Source organism: Myotis brandtii, unplaced genomic scaffold (assembly GCF_000412655.1).
Source record: "Myotis brandtii unplaced genomic scaffold, ASM41265v1 scaffold217, whole genome shotgun sequence".
Lineage (NCBI taxonomy): Eukaryota > Metazoa > Chordata > Mammalia > Chiroptera > Vespertilionidae > Myotis > Myotis brandtii.
This window is the reverse complement of record NW_005358137.1, coordinates 2,103,411-2,131,275: the sequence shown is the minus strand read 5'-3', so window position 1 is coordinate 2,131,275 and position 27,865 is coordinate 2,103,411. Positions and strand designations below refer to the sequence as shown.

Sequence of the window (27,865 nt, the reverse complement as noted above, 5' to 3'; positions counted from 1 at the left end):
TGCTACATTGCCAAATTCATGTATTAAGTCTAGTAGTTTTTTGATGGAGTCTCTAGGGTTTTGTATGTATAATATCATGTCGTCTGCAAATAAGGACAGTTTTACTTCCTCTTTTCCAATTTGGATGCCTTTTATTTCTTCTTCTTGTCTAATTGCAATGGCTAATACTTCCAGGACTATGTTGAAGAGGAGTGGTGAGAGTGGGCATCCCTGTCTTGTTCCTGTTCTTAGGGGAAATGGTGTTAGTTTTTGTCCATTGAGTATGATGTTGGCTGTGGGCCTGTCATATATGGCTTTTATTATGTTGAGGTATGATCCTTCTATTCCCACCTTGCTGAGAGTTTTTATCAAAAATGGGTGTTGGATTTTGTCGAATGCTTTTTCTGCATCAATTGATATGACCATGTGGTTTTTTTCTTTCAATTTGTTTATGTGATGTATTACGTTTATTGATTTACGGATGTTGTACCATCCTTGCATTCCTGGGATAAATCCTACTTGGTCATGGTGTATGATCCTTCTGATGTACTGTTGGATCCGATTTGCTAAGATTTTGTTGAGGATTTTGGCATCTATGTTCATGAGGGATATTGGCCTGTAATTCTCTTTCATTGTGTTGTCTTTACCTGGTTTTGGTATTAGGGTGATGCTGGCTTCATAGAATGAGCTTGGAAGTGTTCCTTCCTCCTGAATTTTTTGTAGTAGTCTGAGGAGGATAGGTTTTAGTTCTTCCTTGAAAGTTTGGTAAAACTCCCCTGAGAAGCCATCTGGTCCTGGGCTTTTGTTTGCTGGGAGCTTTTTGATGACTGCTTCAATTTCTTCCATAGTTATTGGCCTATTGAGATTTTTAGATTCTTCCTGATTGAGTTTTGGAATGTTGTATTTTCCTAGGAATTTGTCCATTTCCTCCAGGTTGTCTAGTTTGTTGGAGTAGAGCTGTCCATAGTATTGTTTAACAATCATTTGTATTTCTGTGGGGTCTGTTGTTATTTCGCCTCTATCGTTTCTGATTTGGTTTATTTGGGTCCTCTCTCTTTGCTTCTTGGTGAGCCTGGCTAGAGGTTTGTCGATCTTGTTTATCCTTTCAAAGAACCAGCTCTTGGTTTCATTGATTTTCTGTATTGTTTTTTTGGTCTCTATGTCATTTATTTCTGCTCTAATCTTTATTATCTCCTTCCTTCTGCTCACTCTGGGGTTTTCTTGTTGCTCTCTTTCTAATTCTTTGAGTTGAAGAGTTAGATGATTTACTACCATTTTTTCTTGTTTTTTGAGATAGGCCTGTAGAGCTATAAACTTCCCTCTCAGGACTGCTTTCATTGTGTCCCATAGGTTTTGGATTGTTGTGTTTTCATTGTCATTAGTGTCCAGGATGTTTTTAATTTCTTCTTTGATGTCATTGGTAACCCAATCAATATTTAATAACATGCTATTCAGCTTCCAAGTGTTTGAGTATTTTGGGTTGTTTTTATTGTAGTTTATTTCTAACATTATGCCATCGTGGTCTGAGAAGAAGCTTTTTATGATTTCAATCTTCTTGAATTTGTGGAGACTTTGCTTGTGACCCAATATGTGGTCTATTTTTGAATATGTCCCATGAGCACCTGAGAGGAATGTATATTCCATGGCTTTGGGGTGAAGTGTTCTGAAGATGTCAATTAAGTCCATCTGATCTAGTGAGTCATTTAGGATTGCTGTTTCTTTGCTGATTGTTTGTCTAGCGGGCTTATCCAGTGGTGTCAGTGGTGTATTAAAGTCCCCTACTATGATTGTATTGTTGTCGATCTCTCCTTTGATATCTTCCAGGAGTTTTTTTATGTATTTGGGTGCTCCTGCATTGGGTGCATATATGTTTACCAGGGTTATATCTTCTTGTTGTATTGATCCCTTTAGTATTATGAAGTGGCCTTCCTTATCTCTTGTTATGGCCTTCACTTTGAGGTCTATTTTGTCTGATATAAGTATTGCTACCCCAGCTTTCTTTTCCTTTCCATTTGCCTGAAAGATATTTTTCCATCCCTTCACTTTCAGTCTGTGTGAGTCCCTTCTAATGAGGTGGGTCTCTTGTAGACAGCAGATGTATGGGTCATGTTTTTTTATCCATTCAGCCACTCGATGTCTTTTGGTTGGAGCATTTAGTCCGTTTACGTTTAAAGTTATTATTGAAAGGTACTTGTTTATAGCCATTTCTTTTTGTGTGTGGCTGTTTTCTTTCTGAGCTTTTTATTTCTTCTTTTTACACCAGTCCCTTTAGCATTTCTTGCATTGCAGGCTTGGTGGTGATAAACTCCCTTAGCCTTTTTTTGTCTGTGAAGCTTCTTATTTCCCCTTCAATTTTGAATGATAGCCTTGCTGGATAGAGTATTCTTGGGTTCAGTCCTTTGCTTTGCATCACTTTGTAAATTTCTGTCCATTCTTTTCTGGCCTGATGTGTTTCTGTTGAGAAATCATTTGATAATCTAATGGGAGATCCCTTGTATGTAACTTTCCGTCTCTCTCTTGCAGCCTGTAAGATTCTCTCTTTGTCCTGAACATTTGCCATGGTAATTATGATGTGTCTTGGTGTGGGTCTTTTCGGGTTCACCTTGTTTGGGACTCTCTGTGCTTGTGTGACTTTTTTCTTCCCCACTTCAGGGAAGTTTTCTGATATTATTTCTTCGAGTAGGTTTTCTAATCCTTGTTCATCTTTCTGTTGTTCTGGCACCCCTATTATTCGTATGTTGTTTCGTTTCATGTTGTCCCAAAGCTCCCTTAGGCTCTCCTCCTGTCTTTTAATTTTTTTCTCCAATTGCAGTACAGTTTGGGTGTGTTTTGCTTCCTTGTCTTCTAATTCACTAATTCGGTCCTCCGCTTCTCCTAGTCTACTGTTGATGCTTTCAATGGTGTTTTTTATTGCAGCTATATCGCTCTTCATTTCTTCTTGGGTCTTGCATAAGTTATTGATTTTTTCATCTGTTTCTTCTTGCTTCTTGCATAAGTAGTTGATTTTTTCCTCCATCCGGTTTATGCACGCTAGGACCCTTATTCTGAATTCTTTTTCTGTCATGTTGCATGCCTCTGTCTCACTTAGCTGCTTTTCTGGCGAGTCCTCCTTTTCTTTCCTTTGGGGGTTTCTTTGCCTACCCATGTTTGATCTCACTGACATATCTAGATGTTGAGTCGTTCAGTGGCTGCTCCCTGGGTGGCAGTGGCTCCTTGGGCTGTGGTTGCTCCTTGGGTGGTTGCGGTAGCAGCTGCTCCTCAGTTGGCAGCAGCTCCTCTGGTGGGTGTTGTTCACAGCTGTGGTGGCTCTTCTGGCTGGTGGGGGGAGGCTTCACGTACAGCTGCTGTTCCTCAGACAGAGGGTGTGGTGATCAGGAGGCTGCTGTTGCTTGGATCTGCTTAGTCCTGCCAGGTATTTAGGAGAGTGTTGAATTTCCCTGTGATACACTGTTCCTCCGTGTTGTAAATCACAGTCCTGATTTTAAAGCAGGCCGTATTTGTGATCCAGACTGCCTTAATTTGTGTTCACCTAAGAGTCAGTTTGTGGCTCAGCCTCTGGGTGGCAGTGTTTTGGGGTTGGCCTCTGAGGCTATATGGCTTCTCTATTTAAAACTGGTTTTCTGTGTTTTTCTTAATATCTTCTTTTCTCAGCTTACTTTATTATAATAATACTAGAGGCCCAATGCACAAAATTCATTCAAGAGTAGGCCTTCCTTCCCCCGGCTGCCGGCAACGGCTTCCCTCTGGCACCTGGGACCTGGGCTTCCCTCGCAGCCCCTGGCTTCGTCCGGAAGGAGTCTGGTCTAATTAGCATATTATACTTTTATTATTATAGACAGTATGTAATACGTATAACATACAAAATACGTGTTAATCAGCTGTTTTACGATATCGGTAACAGGCTATTAGTAGTTGAGTTTTGGGAGCGTCTAAATTACACATGGATTTTTTACTTCATGAGGAGTTGGTACCCTAAGCCACACATTGTTCAAGGGTCAAATGTAGAATAAACTTCCACCGAATCGTGCTTTACCTCTGTTTTTAATTTTTTTCTTTCTCCCTAGCTCTCACCTGAAGTTCAGTAACCTCACGCTAATTTCAACCCACGGACTCCCTGGGAAAAAACTTCTGGGCACGGAACAAAGGAAGTTTTTAGCAAGCGAGTATGCATTCTATTTGCTTTTTCCTTCCGAGGCCTAAATGTCCTAATGTTTAAGCTGTCGTTTCTATGCTAAATGGTTTTCAGATTGGAAAGAGGCAGGTGGTGGGCTTTTCTCCTGGAGTTCGGATGTCACTTAGGAGACACGGGTTCGAACCTGCTGACGAGTGGATGGCAGGGCTGGGCTGCCCTTTTCTACCTGTGGGAAGACCTGTGCCCTCTTCCAAACCATGGATGGAGCCTCCTGACCCAGCCACCGTCTGCGGTGGGGTTCTGTAGAGCAGGGGAGCTTGGCGATTGTATTTGCATCAGACCAGGCAACGCCCCCACGGTCAGAGTTGAGAGATAAAGGTCAGGCACCTCCCTGGGGGGTGGGTCTCACACCCACCCAGGCCATTCCTAATCCGGGCTGACCAGGCAAGACCTTCCAGGCCAGTCTCGGCAAGCTTTGCTGTCTGCACCCCGGTAGAATCCCACTTCATTATCACACAGCTTCCAGTAATTTTAATTTCCTGCAGCAAAACACGGGTACAAGAATTATTAGGCTCCCTGCCTCTAGAAACAGTGCTCACATGTTTTTAATGAGGAGGAAGGAAATGGTTCCCTCTCAGGGTATTCATTTTAGAATCCACGACAAAGAGATCCTCTTTCCTCTGTGAAAAAGGCTTACTTTGCCTTCAAACAGCGAGGCAAACTGAGAAAACCTGCAGCTTTCCTGTTAGCAGAACCAGGCTCATTCTGACCTAATACATTTACCAGACCATGAACTTTTTTATTTTTAAGAGCATCATTAGGATGTGGTTTTTTAAAAAAAAGAAAAAATCATGGGTTTTGAGCCAGGTAGATTCAGGTTCAGATCCTGTCCCTACCACAAAGGGGTTTTCATTCCCTGGATTTTGGTTTTGTTTGTGTGTTGTTGTTTTTTACTGTGAAAAGTATTTGATAAGCCAACCTTGCTGGACTTTTTTATTAAAATTAGTGTAACAGTAAGTTCTGGCAAAAAGTAGAGGATCCATACATGTACATCCCCTCCCCTCATTGCCCTCTTTCTAACTTACACGCTTCCCAGGAAATGCTGGTGTTATTGATAAATGTCTCCCAAGCAGTTTAACTCACTCAGCGTGACCAAGGCTGGCCAGCCCCTGGTAGGTGTGCTGTGGGAGAGAACTAGGAATGCCGTCCTGGTGAGATAGCGTGTGGGACCTGTGTGCGGCCGGGTAGGAAGTCTCCCGGGGCCCCTGGTGTGCTTGCCTCTCCACATTCTCAGCACGGCAACCAGAACGATGCTGCGCAAATGTGAGTCAGACCACGTCAGCCCCCGAACTGCCCCAGGTGGTGGCTCCTAGCCACATGTGGCTGTTTAAGTTTAAATTGATTAGAGGTAAGGTTTTTAAAGTGATAACATACAAAAAAAGAGGGAGTAGGATAGTCTTGGTGGAAAGTCTTATTAGGAGTTTGCTTTTAGATATAAATCTTGATTTTAATGGCATTATCATGCTCCATTTTATCTAAAAAAAAAAAAGAGGATATTATGGAATCCACAAAACTACCAAAAAGGTTTTAAGACTTATTTAAAATGAAAAATAAGGCATCTGTCATAAAATACGGTGGTTGATGCGTCAGTAATGACAACATTTTTATTGGTTACAGAATAATTATTTTTTAATCATGCCAGAAACATTTCTATATTGTGGGGTTTTTAGGTGATTCTCCTGTTAAAATGTTTGTCAATTTCTCAAATAAAATAAAAGCTTGTTTTTTAAGTAAAACATAAATTGATTAGACTTAAACGAGATTTAAAATTCAGCCTCTCAATTATGCTAGCCATATTGCAAGTGCTCCAATAGCCACCTGTGGCTCGTAGCTGCCATGTCAGACAGCTGCAGACCATTCCCATCGTCACAGAAAGTCCTGGAATGCTCCAACCTAAAACCTATTCCTGTTCAATTGTTTGTCTGGCCTCATCTTCTACCATTGCTGCCCCTGTTCTTTCTACTCTAACCATTCCAGCCTCCTCAGTATTCCTGAAACACAGCAGGCAGCTCCTCACTGTGGGGCTTTGCTTTTCTCTCTCCAAGTCTTTGCTTAAATGTCAACTTCTCACCGAGACCTCCCCTGACCACCCAATCATCTGCAACCAACCCTCCATCCTCCTCACTCTGCTCCATTCCTTCTTGCTACTGAAATCCTTCTAAATATTACATAATTTGCCTTTTAAAATGATGGTTTTTTCTTCATATTCTGGATCCTTCAACTGCAATGTAAACTCCACGAGAGCAGGAATTTTTTGCCTCTTTGCTCGCTGATGTGCCCCCAGCATGTAGGACAGTGCTCGGCACATAGCAGGTGCTCAGTAAATAATGTGGAGAAGATGAAGGTTACCTCCAAAAGTGCCTGTGAAAGTCTTCTTAATCAGGCTGTGGGTAGAAAGGAAATAACACAGCCCGGTGCCTCTGAACGGGTAACTGCATGTCTTCATTCTAGAAACTACACGTTGAAACATAAAGAGGATGTTGCCTTTCAAACGGCCCTCATATTCAAATAAAGGAAATTATCTTTGGTCGCAGAGTTTAAAAAATAACAAGTGCATCGACAATCCTAAATTTAATAATTTCTATTCCTCATTTTAAATACGAATTCTAAACTCTGCCCTAACCAGTGTTTTGATTTATTTTTGTTGTTACTATATTTTTCATAAGCCAGTTTTTGTCTTCGCTCTCTGGCCCTGTCCAGCGTCTGGTGGAGGTGCTAATGACATGCCAGGGACGCAGCAGAAGGGCAGGCAGTGGGAGGAGAGGGGAAAGCGGAAACAGGAGAAATCCACTAATTGGACAATCAGCCCTGAGTAACTGAACGTTCATTCATGGTGATGCTCCTCCTTCTAAGAGTCCTGATAAATCCTTTATGAAAACCTCCGAGGTTCTCTCCAGTTCTGAAGGGTTCTGACTCCATGGAGTGCAGGTCTGCACCGGACTTATACTGACTCCCCTGGGGCTTGCTTCTCGTTTTGCATCTGGAGCGTTGGGCTAAGTCTCCTGACACCAGATGTGGGGGCCTCTACAACTCTGAACAAGTGGGCCGCTTGTCACAATGTCCCTTCTAACAATTTTCCCATCCTGCATTTCTGCTTTTTTTTACTTACTACCTGTCTCCAGAACGTTCTATGAGACAACCTTTCACATTCTTTTCAAGTCAGGGTCAAGTTCACTTGAGAAACATCAAGTTTCATTGATGTCCCTTCTTTGGTTCCTTCTCCCTTTTCCAGAGAATCCTAATGGAAGTACTTCTCTTGTCCTCAGGCCATGAGACTGTCCCTACCACGTTAGAAGCAAGGCTCACTCACTCTGCTTAGGAAATAATTTGGGGGAAATATCACTTATCATTTCCAATGTTTAGTTTCACCTACCTGATGAGTAAATTAAAGGAGGTCCAGAGTAGATAGGGATATCCAGAACAGATGGTCATCACCTGCATGGTGACATTCTAACCTGAGAAAAGCCACGGTAACAGACTATAAAAGCAGCACCCCACATTCCTCAGTGCTTCCTAGGGTTCCTAAAACTCAGTTCCCACCAGACAGAGCTTCAAATGTGAACTCTGAAATCTGCGTGCTAACATTATCACACTATTGTCCTATGGTCGTTAAAAATAACATTGTCCTCGACTCCCCCAAATTTCCCCTGAGAACTTTATCTTTGAGCAGATCCTCAAAAGACTAATTCCTATGCACTAACTATGTTTAATTTTTCCTCATTTTGGGCGGCTGACAGGGCTGTTCCTGTTATGAAGAGACGGTGATGCAAATAAGAACAATCCTTTGTGGATCTCTCATGAATGTACAAAATCAATGAGGTTTCTTGTTTTCCTGTGAAGCTACCAAAATGTGTTGGTTTTTTTTTTTTTTTAAGAATTTCATCTCACTCTCTATTATTTTCCTGTGACAGGCCAGCCCCCAATTTTCTTTTCTTATTAAGAAGAGATTTTCTTGTTTTTAAGTGTTGTTTCATGGAGAGACACAAAGCCCAGTGCTCCCTTCTCTTTCATGGGTGCCAGAACGGGGCCTAATGTGCATCCATTACGAGAATTCTTTTTGTGTGTTGAGAGCAGACTCCGAGTGGATCAAAAAGAAAAAATGCTCTTCCATTATCACTTTAGTCCTGTTTGCCTCCAAGGAGAGTAAACAGGATTATGTATCATTAATATTATTTAGAATAATACCCTTCACATATGCATCCCACTTGATAAAGCAGCATCTCTTACATTCTCACATTCGTCCCTTACAATGGTCGAGGCCTGCGGGGAGGAGAATTATCCTAGGTTGAGAGGTGAGGAAGCTGAAGTGTCGAAAGGGGATGCAGGGTCCCAGGGCCCGGTCTCACTGGTGACACAGACCTCGGCACAGGGAAGCCTAGATTTAAATGAAACACTTACTATTCTGCCACCCTGCCCTCTTGTTATGATATCAGAACAAGGTCACTAAGAGTGTCACGTGTAGGAGGTCACACCTTCCAGAAAGTTCTACAACAACCCTCACAAAACTCTTTTTTTAAAAAAACCAACGCCAACAAGAAAGCCGCTTCTCTCACATTATGGCAGAATACTCAAACTCAGATGGAACCCAGACAAGAAAACCCTGGACCTGCTGCTCACAAAAGTACCAGTTCCCCCTAAGTCACCTTTGCCCTGCAGAGTGGATCCCGAAAGTCTCCAGGAGCTAGACTTGCTTCTAACGTAATTCCCTAATTGACATCTTCTCTAAAGACAACGTGTTTTGTTGTTTGGGCACAAATCCATACACTCATTCTAAGAAGGAGAAATCTATTGAAAAGCATTAGCAAATAGGCCGGGTTCTCAATATTCAGGCCCTTGACCCCTACCTTGGGGAATCCTGCGCAATGTCACTTTCTTCTTCCTCATCCCCTTTCAGTCCTTTGTCACTAGGACAGGGGTGGGCAACCTTTTTGTGAGTGCATGCCAAAACCAGCAAAATCTCTGACTCAAAATTCTTCTGTGTGCCAACCCTAATTTTTTGAGAACATGTTACGCCATCTTGATATCTCTTAAGGTGTATGTATGTGAAGAACCTTGAAGAAATAATAAAATTCATTCGGGCGACAAAACCACAGTATATGATAATGAAAAATACATTTATTTTTTAATGTATACATGTTATGTAAAATTATTTATTTATCTAAGATGCGCCTACACTGAATTTATCTGAAAAATAAAAAAGTTGATATTAAGAAAAAAATTGTAAATGGAAGATTGTAAGAGAGGGTTTTGCGTGCCAGCAAAAGTTACTGACGTGCCATGTTTGGCACGCGTGCCAGGGGTTGCCCACCCCTGCACTAGGACAAGTCAACAGCCAAAGTAAGTTTGTGCTCACCATGAAATAGAAGCAGAAGAATATATAGACTTCTTGTTCAGTTGTCTGGTCGTCCCTCACTAACCCCCCTGCCAGCCTGGTCGCCCCATGCAGACTTCTTGTTCAGTTGTCTGGTCGTCCCTCACTAACCCCCCTGCCAGCCTGGTCGCCCCATGCAGACTTCTTGTTCAGTTGTCTGGTCGTCCCTCACTAACCCCCCTGCCAGCCTGGTCGCCCCATGCAGACTTCTTGTTCAGTTGTCTGGTCGTCCCTCACTAACCCCCCTGCCAGCCTGGTCGCCCCATGCAGACTTCTTGTTCAGTTGTCTGGTCGTCCCTCACTAACCCCCCTGCCAGCCTGGTCGCCCCATGCAGACTTCTTGTTCAGTTGTCTGGTCGTCCCTCACTAACCCCCCTGCCAGCCTGGTCGCCCCATGCAGACTTCTTGTTCAGTTGTCTGGTCGTCCCTCACTAACCCCCCTGCCAGCCTGGTCGCCCCATGCAGACTTCTTGTTCAGTTGTCTGGTCGTCCCTCACTAACCCCCCTGCCAGCCTGGTCGCCCCATGCAGACTTCTTGTTCAGTTGTCTGGTCGTCCCTCACTAACCCCCCTGCCAGCCTGGTCGCCCCATGCAGACTTCTTGTTCAGTTGTCTGGTCGTCCCTCACTAACCCCCCTGCCAGCCTGGTCGCCCCATGCAGACTTCTTGTTCAGTTGTCTGGTCGTCCCTCACTAACCCCCCTGCCAGCCTGGTCGCCCCATGCAGACTTCTTGTTCAGTTGTCTGGTCGTCCCTCACTAACCCCCCTGCCAGCCTGGTCGCCCCATGCAGACTTCTTGTTCAGTTGTCTGGTCGTCCCTCACTAACCCCCCTGCCAGCCTGGTCGCCCCATGCAGACTTCTTGTTCAGTTGTTTGGTCGTCCCTCACTAACCCCCCTGCCGGCCTGGTCGTAGGCAGCCATCTTGTGAGGGCGTGAGGATTAATTTGCATATTACCTATTTATTATATAGGATGATTCACACACACACACACACACATTCCCTCCCTGTTGTGGACTGGCCAACACTAAGCAGAACAATTTAGCTTTAATGGAAAGATGTCATTGTGTGACTCTCTCATAACAAAAAATCTCCTACTGCATATCCTTGGTCCTGGTAAACCCACAGCAAGAGCACAGACTCAGTCCTGGTGGAGTGGGGGGGAGCAGGGGGGACCTGAACAGCTCGCCAGATGTCTAATTAATGCCCCCTGTCAGCTGCTCAAATGTCACTGACGGAGCGCCTCTCTCCGCAGCCAGAGTTATAATGATAAAGATCACGCATTGATGTCCCTGTGCTCCTGGGTCAACGTGGTGGTTGGTAGGATGACGGCCATAGACCGGGCAGCCAAGCATGTCGTGGTTTCCCACGAAGACATTGTGCTCTATGACCACCTCATCCTCTGCACCGGGCAGCAGTACCAGGTGAGGCCGCGCGTGGCCAGCTGGGTGGTGAGTGTTTGCCAGGCGCACGCTCTCTGGGTGAAGAGCACGCCTTCTCGCCGGGCAGCTGCCACTCTGTATTCATAAAAGCGTCCTCCAAAGCTCACGCACGCGGCCAAAATCATGTCCGAAAACCTCACAGAAACCCATTCCAAGAAAAGCATTCGGCTCAGGGATGAAAATGACAGCAGGTCGGGGAAATGTCATTCTTGATGCTGTTGTCCAGAAGTCTGACACTTGCCGCCACCAGAGCAGCATCCAGACACAGCCCCGTATGCACTTGTGGAAATTAACTTCTGCCTCGAGAGGCTGACATTTGGCGGTGGTGATGGGCTCACGCAGCAGTGGTTCAAACACGCGTGCCTCCTGTCAACCCTGGCTTTCTTTTGTCTCTCAGTTATGAACCTAGGAAATGTGACTGATTGATTAACCCGTGGTCATGCTGTCCATTTTTTATGAAATTCTCAAACCTCCTTTGAGGAAAGCATTGCTGGATACAACTGAAGCTGTTTAATGTCTTGGGGAAGCAAATGTTAACCTTCTCACTTTGCCACACACATTTGCATGTCATGTGGCCCACAAAATAGGGCATCTCTTTCATCAAAAGAGATTTATTTTGTAACTCAACGAGGGGGTCTTTTCATTACATTTCTCCAAGAAACCTGGATAGGTTTGTTCCCAAGGAGTATGAAGTAACCCATCCCCACCCCAGGCACTGCCATCTTCATGTCTTAGTTTGGCATCTTGTGAATGGCCCTGGATTCTTGGGCGGGAGGGTAAGGGGTGGGGGGCGGGGAGGAGAGGGTGCAGGTTTTCTTTCATAGCCAAGCCAAGGAGAAGCAGCGTGTGGGGGGTCGGGGGAGGCAGGACAGCTGAGCAACTGACTAACTTAACCTGCAGTTCTAAGCCTTGCCTGCACATTGAGATCACCTGCAGCACTTTTAAAATACACCCGTGCCTGCCCCCAAGCCCAGAAGTGCTGTTTTAATTATTCTGGGGTGGAGACTCGGGACTCAACCATCAGTATTTTTTTTTTCAAGCTCCCAGATGATTCTAAGTCCAGGCAAAGAACCACTGACTTGAACTTTCTCAACCTAGAATCCTCATCTGTGCCTGAAAGGAGCACTTCTCCAAGTGTAATGTGTACATACCGCCCTGTACATCTCATTCACATGCAGATTGAGAGTGGGAAAGGGGCTGGGGCGACAGACACAGCAGTTCTAACCAGCTTCCAGGTGAAGCTAGTGACTAGACCACACTCTGAGCCTCCGAGTGACTTCCTTTTCCTTTTTCCTAGTTAAAGGATAAGAATAAACTGGAGGAATGCCTTATTTTGGCACTTAAGTATTCCTCTTTTTAAAGCATTATACCAGAAGAAAGCACCATGCACCCCTTTAGCTTGCCCCCCTTCACCTGCTCCACTGAGTTCCAGCTGCTGCCTGCAATCGCAGACTTTGGAAAATATGAGTGGCAGACTCGGGCATCTGCCCATGTGTGTCCAGCTGCCCCGGCAGCTTTAGCTGTGGCACATTAAGCTCTTGCCCTTTGTACAACAGGAAAAATGAATTGAAGAGTGATAAAAGAAGTTCCAATTTAGTTTTTCCAGAAGGACATAAAAATTAAAGGTACATAGAGTGATACAAAAAAAAAAAAAAAAGCAGCCGAATTCCCTTGGAGGTGGGGGGACTCCAGTTGTTACTTCTTTTCCAATTTCCTTCTCCAACTTTCTCATGGTTTTGTCCCAATTTCATAATTTACAAAAAACAACAACAACAAAAAAACACACACAGCAACAAAAACCAAAATGGTGAAAATAAAGCAGAAACCCAAAACAAGAGGATATCTGTTACAAAATATAATTACAAGTCTTAACCTCGAATCAGACCTTTAAATGGCACCTATCATTCTAAAATAGTATGCAATATTTTGATATCCAAATGCATATCACTTAATCTTGTCATCGGATAATCCGGGCACAAGATAAAACATTAAATTATACTGCAGGGTTGCATGTGAGGAAGGCTGTTCTCTGCTTCTAAGCCAGGGGCAACCACTCTGAGGCATTTTTATTGTTAGTTCTTCAAAACCTTTACCCCTGAACTCTATAATAATGCATTTGTAGAAGGTTTTTCCTTGATCTATCAACTTCTGGCATTATCTCTGATCTTTCCATTTGGGAAGATGAAGATTTACCTAGTTCACGTTCAGCACCCTCTGACCCCCTCCGCACCTTGCCTATGGATTTGATTATGTTTATTGGTGAGTACATGCTGGTCCTGAAAACCACTCTGAAACCACTCAGTTCACAACTGAGGTCGCTGAGCCGCTCCCATGGCTCCCAGAGTCATGCAGAGAGGGAGAAGTGCCTGCCCCTTGCCTGGTTTGGGTTATCTCAAAAAGAGGAAGAATAAAAATCTGTCAACTCTGAGCCAAATGAGTCTGGTATTGACTACGAGAAGAGCGTGGTGGGGACCCTCAAAGGGGTGACACTCACTGGAAGCCAGCGGGCGGGGCAGGAACATCCAACCAGGTGAGAGATGTTGGTTATGGCGAGCTGGACGTGGGTCAGCAACATGATGTGGTTGGTCTCCGTGGAGACTAATTACATCTTAGATGGGCGAATAAGAGCATGGTATCCAGAATGGTGCAGCCGCAGGAGAGAGCCTGCTGCAAACAGGTAGAAAAGAGAGCAGCGCACACCACTTGTAGAGATGATGAGCCCCTTACCTGCTGAGCATGACTGTGTCAAAGAACATGTCACAAAAACAACTACACCTGGAGTGTTGTATTTGTTTCTTGAAGTCACATTTAAGAAGAGAAAGAACAAGCTGAAAGCACATCCAGAGACTCAAAGACACCCAAGATTTTTAGCCAGAGGGGTGAAGATTCAGGATACTTAACCTCAAAAAACCTGAAGGCTTTTCATATAGAAAACGAGTTAGACTTGTACATCATGGCCCCGGAGAGCTGAATTAGGACAGACCACCAGATGCGATGGGAATACAGTGCTGATTCATCCTAAGAAACAACTTCCTAAGAGTCAGGGTCTTTTCCAACAGGGAATGTCCATCCCCAGGAGACAGCAAGATGCCTCCATGGAGGCCTCACACGTGGGGTAGGAACACCTGACAGAGTTTTGTCTTTGCCATTTGCCACAGTTGTGTTAACTGATGCAATCCTTGGGGTAACTCTCTGAGGTCCTACCACTTTCACCCCCATTTTATAGGGGATCCCAGATGCAGTGAAGTTACGATGACAAAGTGACAGACTGGGAACCCTGGTGGTCTGACTCAAGGGCACGAGTTCTTCACCACTGCCTCTGTCTCTCTCCTCCCTGTCTCCTTGCTCTTTCTTCCTTCTTCCCTCCCTCCCCCTCTCACAGGTGTGGTCCAGGGACTACACGTGGTGGCTTTTAAAAGTCTTTACAACACAGAAATTCTAGAATTAACTGTTTATACCTGAAGTCAAAAATAAGAAGTTTGTTTCTTTCTCTCATTAAAAATATCTGGAGAAAAGCAACTCAGCCTGGTAAGGTAGCTGCCTGGTGTCATCAGGAAACCAGGCCCTTCTAAATTTTGTTCTTCCATCTTTAATATGTGGCTTCCATCTCAACATCTTGAAGTGGCTGCTGTGGCGCCAGCCATGCCATTTGCAAGAAACAGGAAGGAGAAAGGACTAGAGCAAAATGACATTTTATGTTGCCCCACCCAAGGACTCCTTTCCAACATGAAAATGTAATTTCTCAGCCAAGCCTATTTCCCAGAAGTCTGTTACTAAGAAAGGGAGACAGGATATTAAGTTTGCCACCAGCAGCCCCCGCCACTGTTCAGTTACTAACTTGCTGAGGCATCTGGGATGGCCAACAGGCTCCCAGCAGCCACTGATGCTGGCAGTGCTCAATCCAGAATTATCTGATGGAATTAATGGTTGAAAAGTTGTCTGCTATTCTCCAATCACATGTTAGTGGCAGTTTAGTGGCAGAAAACACTCTCATTTTGGTAGCCAGCATTGATGATACTTCTTCATTAAATAATAGCCAGGCCTTCCTTTCCATCTTAATTCTCTCCCTTACTTTGATGACATAATATAAATTTCCCCATAGATCCTTTTTTATGTATTGAGTTCTGCTAAACTCCGTGTAGATGGATTAATGGGCCTTGGCATTTAAAATCCTAATTTCGGTTTTGCCTATTCTGTGAAAATGCCATTATGTGAATATGAAAAATATATATACCGGTATATATATAATCCCATTATTTTTTATTTAATTTTTCTAATTCTTTATAGTTTAGAAATGTGCAAAAATGCCACATATTTGAGTGCACACAAGGATGATATGGGTTATAAAAATACAATTCTGTTTCAGGATTGTAGTAAGCCAATTTTCATTTTGGACCTTCTTCTTCTTTTCCCTTCTCCTCATTGTTTCTTAAACCATACACCCACTATTTGAAACAATAACCATTGATAGTTTTATAACTTGACTAGCTCTCAATTTGTTCTTTAGCCCTGCCATTTTCTGCCAAGGACTTTTCCTGATTTGTTAAAGCATGGCTTACTAAACTGGCATAATGTTACCCAAATTTTCTTTTCTTTTATACTACAATATTTATTGTAATTATGGTGAGATTTCAAACCTCCAAAGCACAGTAGTCAATACTTGCACTTTGAACCATCCACTGAAGCCCTCAGTGGACTGTTTTTATAGTAACTATGAATACAGTAATAGCAAAATTCTAGTGTGATATGGCTAAACAAATTATATTGCTAATAAGATAATTTTATCTCCACAATTTCAGTTGGGTTTTCTTTTTACTAAATAAAATGCTACTGCAACTTCTTCATGGAGAGAGGACATCCAGCTTTAAAAATTTGATTTTTTTTAAAAAAATTAGCTAACCCAGTTTGCAATGGAATTAAATACATCACAGTAATGTACTGTGGCTTTACCATTTCTGTTGAGGAAGAATATAACCAAAAACTTCCCTAAAGGTCATCTGGGGTTTAGTGCTGCCCTATTTGTTCACGCGCCAGCCAGCATTCACATCTACCCAGTACAACAAGGCATCTTTCAAGAGACAAGCACTTCCTCTGCACCCATATTCACCTCTACTACAAGTGAACGTTTTGCCCATCGTGGCTGAGTGCCACCCCTGCCCCACCACCCTGAGGCCTTGTACCACGAAAATATCAGGCAGCTCGTGCAGGTCTTCTAGCGGAGGCATCGAGTTACCTTTAGATCTTGCTCCCAGTGTTGGCCTCGTTATCATCCACATAGTCACCTGGCTGCCAAATGAAAATTGGAGAGGTAAAAGTTTGGCCCACTGGGAAAACACACTCCACTGCTATTTTACTTGGCGTTCACAGTGGTGTTTGTTTGATTTTAATTTGAACTGAAATAATAATAAAAAAAAAAACCAAGAGTCCTCAGGAAAATAAAAGTACCTAGCATTTCTTGAGAAATCACATCTGGCCATACTGAATCCACACTCTATTTTGGCAACAACTGGATGGAGTTGAGTTGTGGCCAAACTCTGACCAGAGCCCTTCAGTTTGCCACAGAGTCCTTGACACTGAGGACAAGTGTCAGCATCATCCTTTACTGTGTTTTTACTGTTGCTTTCCTTACAGTGTCTGTTTTCACTCTGTGTCAAAAGTGAGAATGGACGTTATACTGAGAGGGCTATGTTGAGAGAGATGGAGATGGGGATGAGAGAGAGAAATATCTCTCTAACAAAGTGTAGAATGATCCTACACTTTTCATAAGTAAACAGTAGTCCACTTTCCTCATTTTCTTTTCTGCCTGGAGCCCATAAGCACTTGGATTTCAACCCCTGATATAATTGCTTCTGTGTAGATTGTTCTCACCAAAAATGGCCACACCAATCCAGTTCCACGTGTTTTCCCAACGCTTCACTGCCCCTGCAGGAAGAGGTGGATTTTAGGTTTCCTCCTCTTGACCCTGGGCAGGCGTCTAGAATATAAGGACCTCCATGACTATAACATGGTGGAAGGGACACCACTAGAATTCCAAGATGAGATTAGAAAAGAACACAGAGCTCTCTGGACTGGTTTTTTCTCTCAGGGCACTTGCCCTGGTAACCTAGCCACCATGTTGTAAGGAAGCCCAGACCACATGGAGAGGCCACATGTGGATGTTCCAGCCAACAACCCCAGCTAAGATCCCAGCCCACGGCCAATATCAACTGCGAGACGTTTTTGTCATTTTTGGATACCCAGCAAGTTTTCTGGAAGAAAGAAAAAGGATTGAGAGAGCTTCTCTCCAAATGATTTCAGCACCCAGCCTTCAAGTCACCCCCAACCTTCAAGTCTTCCCACTCAGGCCTCTGACATTGTTCACATAGAAAACTGTCCATTTCCCCCCCTCCCCCCCGACCCCACCCCTGCCCTGTCTGAATTACTGACCTTCAGAATCTGTAAGCCTTTTCACACCATTGACTTTTGGAATAATTTGTTACACAGCATCATATAATCAGAGCAACTCCTTCTGAGAATTAGCTGCTTCAATGAAAAGAATTGTATCTGGGGACAGAAAAAGGCCTTGCTATACCAGACATTGCTATGATTTATTTGTTTATTTGTTTGTTTAGTGCTATATCAGTGCTTCATCTGTTACCACTGAAATAAGCATTTCTCTGTAACATACCTCAGGTCCCATGCCCTTCAGGGGCTGATATTGGTCAACACCTGACAAACAGAGACGTTGAAGAAGGTTATAGAAAGCAGCGATACACCGATCAAGTTCCTCGTAATCATTTCACTCTCAATGATGAAGAGGACTGCTTGAAGGCCCAGATTTGGATAAGAAACAACGCCATCACCACAGAAGGTAAGGATGTGGGTAACTGCACATCTTTTCAGAACAGTGTTGTTTCTTTAATAATGAATCTAATTCTTCATCTAGTTCCAGTATTTAATTAATGCCTAATTAATTCCAACCAAATCATTCATCTGTCAGGCTTTGTTTTCCAGATTAATTTACAACTTGTTGTCATTTTTGGATCCCCAGCATGTTTGCTGGGGGAAAGAAAGAGGCTTGAGATAGTTTAATTATCTATAATTATTTTATTATACAAAATGAATATCCAAAGAGCAAAGCATGGCTAAAATCATTAACTAATTAAAGAATAATTTAATAAGCAAACATGTTTAGCAATTATATGGAAAATATGTCTCCTTTTGTGAAGCTGAAAAGATCTGGGAAGAAAAAGGAGGGTCTGTGTCGAAAGGGCTCTTTTCTTCTTTTCACCATCCATTGTTCTCTTGCCTGGCGTGGCTGCACAGTCCTTCCCACAAACACACAACCTCGAGCTGCATGCCACTTTTTGAATCAAAATGAGAGCATGAAGCATTTGTACAAATGCCTCTGCCACTCAAAAGTGTCTATTCAAACTTCATCCTCTCTATTGCTTGGATTAAATTAAAATTGTTTGACTGATAAAACAACTAGAACAGGGCTGGTTACCTATTTGTCCTTTATTGAAGCCTGGCAATCAAGCTCTGAAGAACACAGTGCAGCCCCTTTATTTTACCAAAAGCGCCGGGAGGGCCATTGCTTTGGTTCGGTTATAAAACCACCCAAGGAGAGTTGAGATTCTAACCCAGACCTTGGATTCAGTTCAGGGATGTAAAATTCACTGAATGCCCAGAATGTGGGGATCAATATGTAAAATTTAACATATAAATGTATTTAATATATATTTTAAAATAATATATAATATATAAGTTAATATCATTGCTATATTAAAATTAAATATAGTTTCCTCTGATTTTTGGTGGGAGATTTAGGTATTTGTTGAATTTTTGTCAGGTTAATGCATTTACTACATTAAAAAATTATTAGTTTATTACATTAAAAATAAAAAATAAGTATCAGATGAGATCAGTACATTGCTGGACTCAATGTGCGAATACTTTATAGGCTATTTGCATCTAAATTCATAAGTGAAATTGGCCTGTAGTTTTCTCTTATATGCTTTACTTGCCAAGTTTTTGGAATCAAGTGTATACTAGTCCCATAAAATGTTTTTTGGGAAGTTTTTCATATTTTCCTGGGGTCTGACATATTTCTTATAACCTAAAAGTTGAACAGAAATCACCCGTAAAACCAACGGGGTCTAGAACCTTTGGGGGGAAGAGTTAGAATATATAGATATATACTGGGGACCAGGCTTAAAACTTGTAAATGTATTTTCATATTTTGTATTATTTACAGTTTTGCATCTGTATATGTTTAAACCTTTTTCAACATTTTAGTCATTCTTTAATCACTGCCTAATGACCTACTTAGACCTAGGAAATTCTCTAATCTGGGGGTCAGCTGACTTTTATTATAAGGGCCAGATTGTACATATTTTGGACTATGCAGGCCATATGGTCTCTGTCCCAATGACTCAACTCTGCCATTGTAGCAAGAAAGCAGCATAACCAATATGTCAATGAATGGGCATGGCTATGTTCCAATAAAACTTTATTTACAAAAATAGGTGATAAGACATAGTTTGCAGAAGTCTGCTTTTATCCATACGATTTGTGACAAAGCATTACCATTTCATCAAGTCCAGATGTCAAAATGCACCTTAAACTCCCGGAAAACACAAAACCATGTCTTGGGATCGTGCCTAATCCTATTATCATGCAGGGTTTTAACTTCAAACTGTTGGCTGTTAGGCATATTAGGACTCAGGAATATTTTAACAAGAAAGAGGGCTTTGAAACTGGCAATGCGAGTTTTTAAGGTTGACTGTATATGGCAGAGACTTTTGAAATCCCAAGTCACTGTGCTCTCCTTCTGATGCCTTCTTTTTTGTACTCTTGGTTCTCAGATGGGCAAAGAGCATCAGTGCTTTTCTGTTGACTAATTGTCACAAATGGTGAACTCTGATGCCACCTAAGAGAAATGCTTTTGTAAGATTTAAGTATGTCTCCAATCAACCACTGCATAAAACCCCTCTGAGTGCCTGCTTTTGTCCACCAAACAGCCTAAATACGAAGGATGTAAACATTAGTGTGTGTGTGTGTGTGTGTGTGTGTGTGTGTGTGTGTGTGTCTTAAATGTAGGCTCTTTTCCCAGGTCTAATGTTTTATGACATCCCCAAAGCACCTCCCAGGTAGGTGCTCTTAATGCTTAGATACCGGCCCCAAGATCGGGGAGGCATCTGAGATACCTGGCCTGACCAAGTTAACTCTGTGCAGTGGCCCTTTTCAAATCACTTCCCATGTAAGAAAAGTTAGAAAGGAAACTGTTAACCTCCTGCCTTAAGAGAGCTCTTTCTCTGTGTAGCTTTTCCATAATTAGAGTCATATTCAGACTTGAATTTAATTAGTCCCATTCTGGGTAATATTTTCCTCATATGGGTTATTGTGAGATAAATGAGATAAATAAGACACAACATGTCCAACTCAGAACACTGTTTCAAACATAGTGAGAGTTCAATAACATAGGCTGTTATTAGCATTACTCTTACTACTACTGCATGTGATGTAGTTATGGCTACACCAAAGTTTCCCCAGAATGAAAGTCTCAGCTCCTGCTGTCCTGGTGACAGCACAGCCCGGGACACAGTCTCTGCACAAAACACGGGGGTCTGTGCACACCAGGTGCCAGTCTGGTCGTGGAGAGGCACCTGGCCTTGGTGATAGCCCTGGAGCCTGTGAAGTTTGGACAAGGTTTCCTGAGAAAAGATGTTTTTATCTCAGCCATAAAGAAGGGCAGGATAAGCAAATAGAGAAAAGTGGGGGAGTTTTATTGGTGTACAATAGACAATGGCCCAACAACTTGGACTGGGCAGACCCTTGAAGGGCAACAGAGGGAGATGAAGGTGGAGGGTCGCAGGGTCCAGCCAAGTGCAGGTTTAACTGGTTGCTTTTTAGGGGTTGGGGAACTAGTGAAGGGGGACAGTGCACAAAACAGCAACTTTGGAAGATGAACCTTCTGTTGTAGCATCCATCCATCCAGCAGAGAGAGAGAGAGAGAGAGAGAGTGATCTAACAAGAATGAACGAAAGACCACAATAGCGAGTTGGAAATGGGGTGGCTGTGCATTCCAAGTCAGTCATGGACTGATGGTATTTGAAACTAGAAACTGGAAGTCCAGCACATCATGACAAATAAGAGCAGGTCTGTGTTCTGTATTCATTACCATCCCTCCACCTGTCAGTTCTTGCTTCCTTTTCATGTCACCTTAATAAAACCAGGAAGAATGAGGACATTTATCATGAGAGTTAGCTTCTTCTCCTTCAGGGCTAATTTTCCCTTCTCACTTGTTCACGGTGGGGTTGATGGGAAGTTGCTGAGGATAGGGCTCTTCCCGTAAGAGTCTGAAGGAAAATATCTCGTGTGTCTCATTGGCTGTAATGAGCTATCCATCCAGGAATCGCACCCAGAAGAAACCTGGAACATGCCAGGCTTCATTTTGCTGAAGCACAGGGACTTGTTTGCTGAGGTCAGTGGAGGGGTTGTTCTAGGACAGTGGTTCTCAAACTTCCTAATGCCGTGACCCTTTAATACAGTTCCTCATGTTGTGGTGACCCCCAATTTCATAGTTACAAATTGAACATAATTAAAGCATAGTGATTAATCACAAAAACAATATGTAATTATATATGTGTTTTCCGATGGTCTTAGGCGACCCCTGTGAAAGGGTGGTTCGACCCCCACAAGGGTCGAGACTCACAGGTTGAGAACCGCTGTTCTAGGAGGAGAGGTGGATGCTGGGGAGCAGAAACAATGGAGGGTCAGTCACTAGGAGGAGGCTGGCTCTCCTCTGAACTTCTGTTCATTGAAACTACACAAATACTACCCCAAAACACCACTCTCCTCCCAGGAGCTGTTTTATCGCTCCTTCCTCTGCTTCCAGGGGAGATACCATGGTTCTGAGATGGAGTTAGTCCAGTGTGAAGGAAATGGATTTCCGGGCTCTAGAGTTGGATGGGTTTACAGATGTAAAGTATTCTAACCTATAGAACTGCTCCAGCATCCAGAGAATAGCTGATGTCATGGGCACAAGTGCTGCTTTCAACTGCAAATCAAACCAAACCTGGAGGGCTCAGCCGTGGAGAGTGAGGGATGTGGAGGGTGTTCAGATAGAACCCAGAGACCTAATACATTATAACAGTTACCACATTAATTGGAACTAATTGAAATTTATCTGTTATTACCTCTGTACTTTCCATGAAAATGAAAAGTAGAATAAAAGTTAAAAATAATTGCCTTAATGGCACGAAATGGATCAATTATTTTCATCTTTAGCTCAATACAGTTTACTGCCTTATTAAAAACATGTTTGTAGGAAAAGTATAACATTAAAATTCCAGTGCATGAATCACTGAACAAAGCCCTTTTAATGTTATATCTAATATAGTCTTCCCTTTTTATTTGGCAGAGCAAAATGGGACAGGTCAGGTTTGGGTTATAGAAATCTTATGCTTTGACTTATAAAAAAATAAAAAAAGCATTCTCTGGTCTATTCCTGGACATAATATGTTTGTTTTTATTTAAATCATTTTTTAAATTTTTTAATTATAGTTGACATACAATATTATATTAGTTTCAGATGTACACCCAGTGATTAGACATTTCTAAAACTTACCAAGTAATCATCCTGATAAATCTAATACCCATCTGACACCATACATAGTTATTAAAATATTATTGACTATATTTCCTGTACTTTACACCCCCATGACTATTCTGTAACAACCAATTTGTACTTCTTAATCCCTTCACCTTTTTCACCCATTCCCTGCATCCCCTTTCCATCTGGCAACCATCAAAACATGCCCTGTATCTATGAGTCTGTTTCTTTTCTGCTTCTTAATTTATTTTTTTAGATTCAATTGTTGAAAGATATGTACTGCCATTTTAATGTTCATATTTTTTATCTTTTTAAAAATCTTTTTTAAAGAAGACCCTTTAACATTTCATGTGATACTGTTTTGATAGTGATGAATTCCCTAAGCTTTTTCTTGTCTAGGAAGCTCTTTATATGCCCTTTGATTATAAATGATAGCTTTGCTGGGTAGAGTAATCTTGGTTGTAGGTCCTTGCTTTCTATCATTTTGAATATTTCCTGCCAATCCCTTCTAGACAGTAAAGTTTCTGTTGAGAAATCATCTGGCAGTCATATAGGTGCTCCCTTGTAGATAACTAACTACTTTTTTCTTGCTGTTTTTAAGATTCTCTCTTTGTCTTTAACTCTTTGCATTTTAATTATAATGTGGCTTACTGTGGGCCTCTTTGGGTTCATCTTGTTTGGAATGCTGTGCTTCCTGGACTTGTATGTCTGTTTCCTTTACCAAGTTAGGGAAGTTTTCTGTCATTATATTTTCAAATAGGTTTTCAATTTCTTGCTCTCTCCCTTCTTACAGCACCCTCATTTGCATGAATGTTGGTACACTTAGAGTTGTCCCAGAGGCTCCTTAACCATCTTCATTTTTTTAAAAAATTCTTTTTATTTTTTTTGCTGTTCTGATTGTATGTTTTTTGCTTCCTTATATTTCAAATCACTGACTTGATTCTTGGCTTCATCTACTGTACTGTTTATTCCCTATAAATTATTCTTTATTTCAGTTAGTGTATCCTTCATTTCTGAATGGTTCCTTTTGAGGTTTCTGTGTCCTTTTTCAATGTTTTTGAAGTTCTCATTAAGTTCATTGAGCAGTCTTATAACCAGTGTTTTTAAACCTGCATCTTACAGATTGCTTGTCTCTGTATTGTTTAGTTCTTTTTCTGGAGTTCTCTTCTTTTATTTGTGACGTGTTTCTGTGTCTCATCATTTTGGCAGCCTGTGTTTGTTTCTATGTATTAGGTAGAGGTGCTACATCTTCTGGGCTTGGTAGAGTAGCCTAATGTAGTAGGTGTCTTGTAGGGTCCAGTGGCACAGCCTCCCTATTCACCTGAGCCACTGTGGAGGATCAGCCCTCTACACAGAGCAGGAATAACTTCAGCAGTGCTCTGGTACCCATTGAGTTCACCCCTTCAGTGTGTGGCTTGTGGAGGTGGTTGGGTGCTGCTTTGACATGGTCTGAAGTTGTCTACCAGGTTCGCTGGCTCTGGGCCTTCCTGGAGGTGCAGACCAAGATCAGCCACTACCTATCTTTTGCCTGGGGCCACTTGGCATGAGCTACCAGGCAATTTGCAGCTGGCTGTTGCTTGTGCTGGGCTTGGAGGTGCCCAGGAGAGGCCAAGTGCAAACCACAGCCAGCTGCTGCTAGTGCCAGGCCTGGGGACACTTAGTGAGAGGTATGGGGTATGCTGAGGCCAAATGCTGCTTGTTTGAGAGATTTTAGGAAAGGCTGAGTATGAGCCAAGACAGGCCATTCATATGGAAAAGGCACTGTAAACAGCTTGGGTGGACCCACAGGTTGGGTGGGGGAGGGTCTCAGAGAATTACCGGCTTGGAGCAAACAGTGATAGCCAGATTGATGGAGACTCAGATATGGTGCCCCCTTGTCGGCGCTGTGTGGAGAGAGCTCATCAAAGGAACAATAGCCTCTGCCAGCACTTCTGTCTGGGAGAAAAATGCCCACCCTCAGTTCTCACCCTGATGCCAGACACTATTGTTCCTCCCTGTATGTCCCTGGTGCCTCTTGAACTGCTGCCCCAATGCTGGAGCTCAGAAAGAGTGAGTCAGAGTAAGTCCATGTGCAGGCTCTCAAGAGGAACTGTCTGGGACTCCAGCAGTCCTCCTGTTTTAGCCACATCCCCAGTGGTTTTTACAGCCAGAAGTTATGAGAACTTCTCTTCCTAGCACTAGAACCTGGGCTTGGGGGCCTGTTGTGGGGCTGGGACCCCCTCATTCCTTGGTGAGGGGGGACCATCACAGCCAAGATATCCTTCCCAATTTTTATCCACCACACATGAGTGTAGGACCAGCCTGTTCTACGTCTCTGCCCCTCCTACCTGTCTTGATGTGGCTTCTTCTTTAAATTCCTAATTGTAGGACTTGCATTCAGGTAAATTTCAGGTGGTGCTGAATGATGCTTGTTTTATTGTTTAGTTGTAATTTTGATATGGTTGTGGGGAGATGTAAGTTCCTCATTTACCTACATCACCATCTTGACCAGACCGTGATATGTTTTTTAAGTGAGTGTTTATTTCACAATTTATGAATATTCTATAATATCTATTTAAAATTCTTTCATTATCTAGTTATTTGGTAAAGTTGGTTATACAGATAAAATACCAACTATATACATACATGAATTCTTATATATGTAATATATATTAGAATATATTACATATCCATCTGCTAATATAGTATAGTGGTGTCAGCACCAGTTCTGAAATCAGACCTGGCAGGTCTGAGACCTGCTGAACCATCTTCTTGCTGTGTGACCCTTAACTGGTTACTTAACCTCTCAATGCTTTCTTAAGAACATAAGAAAACTTACCTCACAGGCCTGTTCTGATGATGAATGAGGTTATATATAATAATTCTATGTCTCTTTTGAAGTGGAAAAAGGCCTTTTATCTAGCCTTAAAAATGTAATAACTGTGAAGAAAAATTCATATTTATATCAGTGTGCATAAATCTTGAATAACTTTTTTATTTATTTATTTTTTAGAGAAAGAGAAGAGGCGGGGGGAGAGAGACAAACACAGAGAGAGACAGAGAGAAACATCAATTTGTTGTTCCACTTATTAACACATTCATTTCTTCTTATATGTGTCCTGACCGAGGACCAAAACCACAACCTTGGTATGTTGGGACAGAGGCTCTAACTAACTGAGCTACCCAGCCAGGGCTATTCTTAAACTGTTGAGATGTGATTCCATGGCCAGACTACTAGATCGGGACATCCTTCCCTTTTCTTCTTTTCAAGTCATGGTTTTCTTGGAGAATCCTCTACCATTAGAGTATTGAGCGTGATGATGAAATGGCAGCAAAGCCTATTCTCCAGCTGGTTAAAATTAAAGCAGTCATTTCAAAAGAATAAAATGCCTTTTTAGCATCTACTGAAAATAATTTGTTTAAAAGGTTGTTCTGTTACTCTTAGGGAAAATCTGTGACTAAATATATTAACACTATATTTTATTTTTTTAACTTAATAGGGAGATCACTTTAGCATTTTATTTCTGTAAAGCCACATTAGCTTTCAATATTAGTGAGCTTTGAGCTCCTGAAACTGTTACTTACCTCCTCTGAGAACCAGGGTAATAAAACTGACATTCCCTCCCTCCTCTCTCCCCCCTCCCCCCAATTAAGACAACTTGTCTTCTAAATCTGGGGTGCATTATGACAGTGGAAATGTTAAAGTGTGATTGCCTTATTCTGGCGGTCACAATCAGAGTTGCTAGTGTATTCATTTATACCTTCAAAGAGTATGTATCAGAAAGCAAAAAGGTCACCTTTACCTTTATGCCGACATTTTAAATAGCAAGCGTTAGTGCTTTTCCTAATATTGTGATACGAATCATTACCTTCCCTGCCTTTCCCCCAGCTGGGCTGTTGACATGGAAGCCCCTCTTTTCTCTTGGAAGCATCCTTGCACATTCCTTCTCAAAGGCTGCTGCAGGTCAGCAGGGAGAGACTGACCCAGCACTCCTTCTTGCCAACTTCAATCTGAGGAGCTTTCACACAGTCATCTTTTTATTGGTGCCTCCCTTGCCCTCTGCTTCCTGTTTCAGAGCTGAAATCTTAGTGATGCATAATTTATTCCCTAAAAGGAGGAACAAAGATTGGCCTTTCACAAAACTGCTACAGTTATATTCCATTATCCTTTATTGAAAATTCACCAAGAGTGTTCTAATCATCGGTTATCATTTGCTATTTCAAAGTAGGGCAGCCCACCATTTTTATCTCTGTCTCCTATCAGATCAAATGCAAAACTGGTTTCTTAGCCATTAAATAAACTGAGCGGCAAAGAAGACAGTGACCAGATTTTTTAGCATAAAACTCACATTCAGGGGAAATCCTCAGCTTTCCCCCTCTATTTCTTCCATATATGCATAAAACTTCTAAAGAATCTTATCTAATAAAGGAGTAATATGCAAATTAACCATCACTCCATCACAAAGATGGTGGCAGCCACGGAACTGGAGCGAGCAGGAGGCTTGCGTTGCCCCAGGTGATGGAGGAAGCCAAGCTTCCCACCTGCCCTACCAGCCCTGAGCTCTGCTCAAGGCTACAAAGTTTCAATCATAGAAGATAAATAAATCCCAGATACCTGCTTCCAGCCGGTGTGGGTACATGGATTGCCAGGGGCACCCCAGACTTCGAGCAAGACCAAGACAACAAAGTTTCAATTATAGAAGTTAAATAAATCCCAGATACCTGCTTCTAGCCTGCGAGTGTGACCAGCCTGAAAATGGCCCTCAGCCCCTCACCCAGGCTGGCCACACCCCCATGGAGTGAGGGTCCTCACTGGGGGGCTTGACCAGCCTACAAACAGCCATCAGCCCCTCACCGAGGCTGGTCAGGCACCCCAGCGGGACCCCCACCCTGATCTGGGACACCCTTCAGGGCAAACCAGCCGGCCCCCACCCATGCACCAGGTCTCTATCCTATATAATAAAAGGGTAATATGCAAATTGACCCTAATAGCAGAACGACTGGGAATGACTGGTCACTATGACACACACTGACCACCGGGGGATGCCCCTTGGTGGTCAGTGCACTCCCACAGGGGGAGCTCTGTTCAGCCACAAGCCAGGCTGATGGCTGCCAGCACAGCAGTGGTGGCAGGAGCCTCTCCCGCCTCCTCAGCAGCACTAAGGATGTCTGACTGCAGCTTAGGCCTGCTACCCGCTGGCAAGTGGACATCCCCCAAGGGATGCCAGAGGGATGTCTGACTGCCAGCTTAGGCCCAATCCCCTGGGGAGCGGGCCTAAGCCAGCAGGTGGACATCCCCCGAGGGGTC

General features: G+C 42.8%; 1 protein-coding gene across 1 annotated transcript in view; it reads left to right on the top strand.

Moving 5' to 3' along the window:
- CFAP61 (cilia and flagella associated protein 61) overlaps window positions 1-27,865 on the top strand; it is a 267,633-nt gene that overhangs the window by 165,402 nt on the left and 74,366 nt on the right. Inside the window, exons 19-21 of the mRNA XM_005865983.2 lie at window positions 4,044-4,142; window positions 10,796-10,964; window positions 17,655-17,832. Coding sequence (XP_005866045.1) covers window positions 4,044-4,142; window positions 10,796-10,964; window positions 17,655-17,832 — 446 coding nt within the window. The remainder of the gene's footprint in view (window positions 1-4,043; window positions 4,143-10,795; window positions 10,965-17,654; window positions 17,833-27,865) is intronic.